The 6,000-nt window shown below is 38.7% G+C and overlaps 1 protein-coding gene across 1 annotated transcript in view; it reads left to right on the forward strand.

Annotated features, from left to right (window-relative positions):
• LOC126267601 (transmembrane protein 214-B) overlaps positions 1–5,529 on the forward strand; it is a 138,828-nt gene extending 133,299 nt beyond the window's left edge. Inside the window, exons 13-14 of the mRNA XM_049972903.1 lie at positions 4,386–4,537; positions 4,793–5,529. Coding sequence (XP_049828860.1) covers positions 4,386–4,537; positions 4,793–4,919 — 279 coding nt within the window. The 3' untranslated portion in view covers positions 4,920–5,529. The remainder of the gene's footprint in view (positions 1–4,385; positions 4,538–4,792) is intronic.
• The last annotated feature ends 471 nt before the right edge of the window (positions 5,530–6,000 follow it).

Here is a 6,000-nt window from a genome sequence, read left to right on the forward strand (position 1 = left end):
TTCAGAGATAGCTCTGCTGTTGATGAGATAGGTGGTAAAAAAGTGTTTCCATTGTAGGGACCATGAGGCTGTTAACTTTGGACTCCACCTCAAAGATTGCTACATCAGTACCTCCATCAATATCAGACCTGCCAACTACCAGCAATATTTCCACTTTACAGCTGCCACCTATTCCATACTAAGAAGTCTCTCCCTTGCAGCCTAGCCACATATGGCCGTCGCTTCTGCAGTGACAAGCAGTCCCTCTCCAAATATACCAAAGACATTGCTGCAGCCTTCACAGACTGAAATTACCCTCTGAATCCAGTCACCGATCATCTCCCATATCCCACCTTCTGGATATAGAGAAGTCCTACCCCCTATCCTTCCCCTCCCTCCCACAGTGATATTCCATTGCCCACAAACCTATGCAATATATTCATCTGTCCCCACTCAAACCCTGCTTCCATCACCTTGCCTCATGGCTCATATCCCTGTAATAGGACTATATGCAAGATGTGTCCCATACATTCTCCCACCACCACTTATTCTAGCTCTGTCACAAGCATCATCTATTCCATCAAAGGCAGGGCTACATGTGAAAACAGTTGTGATCTACAAGCTAAGCTGCAAGCACTGTGCTGCATTCGACGTGGGCGTGTGAACCATCAAGCTGTCTATCCGCATGAATGGCCACCAACAAACTGTGGCCAAGAAACAGCTGGACCATACAGTTGTTGAGCACACTGACCAACACAGTGTTCTCCACTTAAGTGTCTTCTTCACACTTACCTCCTATTACATCCCCTCCTCCTCTCCACCCTCTGTCTAACCTCTCTACAGCACCTAGCTGCTGTACCCTTCCCACCTTTTCCTGTATGCTCCCATAAACAACACTTCACAATCCTCTACCCCTACCCTGCTATCCCTCTCCCTCCCTGTCACAGCTTCCTCCTCACCCCCACAACCCGGACTGCTTCCGCCTTCGAGTGCAGTTGTTCGCATCCGGGCCTCAGAGGTCAGAGAGAGTGATCATCTATGTTTGAATTGTATTTGCCTGTGTATGTTGTCTTTTCAAAAGAAGGCCTTTTGGATGAAAGCTTACTCATTTAGCAGTCTTTTTGTTGTGCCTGCCTATAACTCAATATCTCCACTACATGCTGAGTAGCAATTTATCCTTTGCATAATATCGTATAGTACTACCGACAGACACACATAAAAATAAAAGCGACACATTACCTAGCTTTCGGAACTATTTGTACTGTTACAAAGTTTATGTGACTGTGTACCCAAAATTTAATGGGTCAGTCACCGCACCATGAAAACATAAAGATGTATATTTGGAATGTGACTTCTGTCTCATAATTAATCTGTGTGAATATAGAGGAGTCCTACCCCCTATCCTTCCCCTCCCTCCGCAGACACTTACATAACAGATATTCAAACAGCTGCAGTAAAAGTACATGAACCATTTAATGTTTCCCTGCATAGCATTTCCCACCCAACAAAGCTCTGGACTCACAAATTTTCTCTGATATTATTTGATAACTCCATACTATTGTCATTTGTAAGAAAGTGGTAAGCCTGTGGTCAAGATATTTTTGAGCCTCTTTGTGCTAAAAGAGGTTGCTGACCATCTCTGGAGAAATTTTTGGGTCTAAAGGGCAAAGACATGAATAGCAGTCAAAGATAGCACAAAGATTTAAAGTGGAATTCAGCAATCAATCGTGTTTGAACATTAATGGATGGGGAGGCAGAAACTTATGCTCAGCTGTGTGCAGAACATGATGATAACCAGGATTAACTGCTGCCTTGACTAAGTAAAGCAGGGTCAGCCAGGTTGTGCAAAAGTGCACATTGTACACAATGTACTGCATGCATACAGGCCGAGGCTTAGTATGTCTCGGCTTTGCTCGGCGGTCCTTCTTGGAAGTACTTGCTGCAGTGCAACATTACATTTAGCTGTGCAGTGCAACATTTTTTCAGTTGTCATGACATTCTTCAGTTTGGCATAATTGTGTTGTCAGCACCTTTTATTCTTCATTATTTGTTCATGATATAATGGAAGATAACTATTCCAGTAGATGTTTGCACAAAAAGAGGACGTCTAGCGATCTGTCATCATAAGCCTTTAAAAATGAATCTGAGTGATGGAGAAGAAGAATAATTCTCAATAACTATCATGCAGTCACATAATTGATGGGTACTGTAGATTTGCTATGGAACATTACTACACCATGCAGAAAGAATGTTGAGGTTTAGTTGATGATGAAATGGCAAAAAATTAAAACGATTGACAGATGATTTGCATGGGATTCATTGAACTGTACTTCAGGATGCACTTTGTGCTCAATTTGCAGGCATGGGGCATGTGAGGAAATTGGTGGTAGAAATAGTAAAATCTCTGAAATTTCACACATTTCTTCACTATCAGCCACAACAGTTTTAGATGGAATTAAACAAAGGGTGTGTCTCCTTTATACATAATATTACTGCAAAGTAATGTCTGTCAGTTAAACAAAGGGGCATGCCTGGAACTATTTTTCACGTTAAAACTTGCAATTGTTGAATTTATGAAGGAAAAAGCAAAGCAGGAAAAAATTATAACATTCAGAATGGATTGCAAACCTTGTATTTTCAGTGGAGTTGACTGCTCACTGTCCACCGTAAGACATTGAGAGCTAAGAAACAACTTATTTTTGATTTGATGAAGATGCAGTTAAAACAAAAATCACATTGCGGAAGGGACAAATTCTGACAGAAAACAACATCAATTTCCGTGAGCTCCTGGTGTTTAAGAAAACGCTAATTTTGAAGAATTTATTGTGGCATTGAAAAAATTATAAGGATAGTTTTGTGGGCTTTTGAGGACGTTGCCAATCTTACATCTGTTTTTGAACTGTTCTTGATACTGTTTGCCATTTCAATTGGCAGCACTCTGTGCATATGCAAACATAACTGATCAATCTGCAATGTAACTCTCATTCAAAATACAAATTCTTGTACATTAAAAATGTCCAGGAGTTCTGTGTTATTCTCCTCAGGAATAGTTTTTATGTCTCCGTAATGAGGTTGCAAACATAGTACAATATTTTGATCAATATATGTGCATGAAAGGGTTTTTTGGGTTTGAACCTAAATAAGTCCCTATTACTTGGCAACCTGACAGATGAAAATTGCAAAATTGTTTGCTTCTCTCCATATGCTTACAGGTTGTACCAGATAAAAATTTAATAGTGACTTCAATGTGCCCAGAGCGAGGTGGCGCAGTGGTTAGCACACGGGACTCGCATTCGGGAGGACGACGGTTCAATCCCGTCTCCGGCCATCCTGATTTAGGTTTTCCGTGATTTCCCTAAATCGTTTCAGGCAAATGCCGGGATGGTTCCTTTGAAAGGGCACGGCCGATTTCCTTCCCAATCCTTCCCTAACCCGAGCTTGCGTTCCGTCTCTAATGACCTAGTTGTCGACGGGACGTTAAACACTAACCACCACCACCATCAATGTGCCACAAATAAAGAACAGTGAAAATTTGTTTTGTATTTGATCTATGTTGTTGAGAAATGTGAAACCAGCTGCAGGCAAGCCATTCAGTGTTCCTTGTGCGACTACCCTGACATATAAAATGATGTGCATTCACAGTTCCATCATCTTCCTGCTCAGTATTGTGTGGTTGTGAGCGAAGTGTATGGCCGAAAAGAGAGCTCTGCACATGTGCAAGAGCACTGCGCATGCGTAGAATTGTTGGCTATCCCTACTGCAAAGTTTTGATACATTGTATGCAGGTTATGCCCCATAGCTTGTAAATAATTGAAGAATGCTATAATCAGTGTGATAAGCACCTTATTATAGCCCGTACGATGATCTTAATTCAAATAAATGCTGAGGAGTGCACCAACTACATTTTGCATGTGGGAACATTGTGTGTTGTCAGAGATCTAGAAAAATTCACTAGGCAAAAAGTGAAAACAGCATACATGGATCCTGGGAATCTTGTTTTGTTTATTATTATTATTATTTTATTTGTATTTTTAACAGTAGGTTTTATACAATTATGGTATAGTGCTTGGTGTGTGGTATGTGATTTTGCTTGGGTGTGGGTAAGTATGTGAAAGAGTGAATCATGCTTCATTTGGGGATATTATTTCTTAGTATGTTGTCTTAAATTTTTTTTTAAGTTACATCCTGTCAAAACAGTTGAGAAGTGGGTCTGATGACTTTGCTGTTAAGTGGCTAGTCATACAAACTCAAACACAGTTGGGTTTGCTCTTACAGCTGATTTCTGAATTCTGTAGACCATATAAAAGCTGCTGCATTAACTCCTTATTAGTGTTTGTTTTGGCATTATTGATGATGTGCTATATTTAAATTTTGCATTTTTTGTAGCAAGAGACTTTGTTATACAGGTGAACCATTATGCACCGGGTCTGTTGGAAAAACTAAAAGAGCATTCCATCCACATGTGGAACATGACAGTGTATTACACAATAGCAATGTGGAACTGCTCACTGGAATATGTCAGTGTAGCCTTGGAATGGCTAAGAAATACAGTTTTCACGTAAGGATACTCTTTCTTCTTTGTTCTCTCTCTGAAAAACAAACAAACACACACACACACACACACACACACACACACACACAGAGGTATGTTGACCTAGTATGTGTTGTTACAATCAATACTCTGTGGCAAAATTAGACTTCAGTAATTCTGTAATTTTAATTATATCATTGTATAGATGTGTTGTTCATTTATTTATAGCGACACAGTACATTTTTAGTCTGTTTTTGAATAAATTAGTTTCATCTTTTACAGTGGTTCCTTGTCTCCAGAGAATATCCAGAAATATTCATTGGAAGCACTAAATACAACACAAATCTACGCTTTGCGGACATATGATTGGGTGTATCAGAAAGTTCAAACACTGTCCAAAACACATTGACATGTTATAACCAAATGTCTAGTGCCTCACATGAAACCATGTCAAATGTATCACTTACCAAAATAGTTTTTGGCTAAGGGGGGACCAGTAAAAAGTCTGTGAATTCACCAACTAATAAACATTTCCATAAAAATTACATGCTGTAAATTTATTGTTGTTTTGTACTTTCTTGATACTTATGGACACATTGTGTGTGGTATCATTTGAGCTTACTGTGTCACCATTTGAGAAAATGGTGACAGTCTGTATTTATACTGTAAAATTTTAAAAAGTTGGTCCACTACATTAATTTTTGATTTTTTTGTATGTGAAAGTAATTTTTGAAAATGACTTTCAGTTCAGGCATGTAATTAGTGCAGTTTGCATAGTGCTGCCTCTCTCTCATTCCTAAATATTTGAGACTGAACTTACGTTTTGAGACTAGTAAGTTTTTTAACTAATATTGTGACGACTTGTAAAATTGTTAGGGATTTGAAAGATTTTTTGTTATTTATACTGAGTTTTATTATGCATGGTTGTAGCAATAAGGCAGTGTTCTACAATGTAGGAACCTGCTGTTGCATATGAATGTGATGGAGGATTATTGATATTAAATTTATTTGAACTGTTATCTTGTGTTATTTGAAAACCAATTTAATTAAATTAAACCCAAGCCATCAGATTCTCTTTGAAATTTTTGTTTTATTTTATGTGTGTGTTGGGAGGGAGTTGGGAGGTCGCACATGTGTGTGTTTAAAGCCAATCGCACTTCATCTGTTGCTTGCCAGGTTGGAATAGGTAAAGGAAATATGACATACAGGTATGTTGGAAGGAAAAATTGCTCGATTCTGTGGCATTACGCAAGAGAGAAGGTGAAGAGGAAGGTTTGAAATATGAGTAGTCTAACAGTTGGAATTCAAATTATAGAATCTGATAAATTAAGCTCCAGTAATCCATAAATGCACGATGAATAAGATTAGAAATAAATTTAGTTGCAAATAGAAATAAAAGAAGGTACCTAAAAAGTAAGAAAAGCTGTGAGGGCATAGTGAGGAGACAGATCACAAAGCTAAATTATCATGGAAGAACACAAACTAATCTG

This window comes from Schistocerca gregaria, chromosome 4 (genome assembly GCF_023897955.1).
Source record: "Schistocerca gregaria isolate iqSchGreg1 chromosome 4, iqSchGreg1.2, whole genome shotgun sequence".
NCBI lineage: Eukaryota > Metazoa > Arthropoda > Insecta > Orthoptera > Acrididae > Schistocerca > Schistocerca gregaria.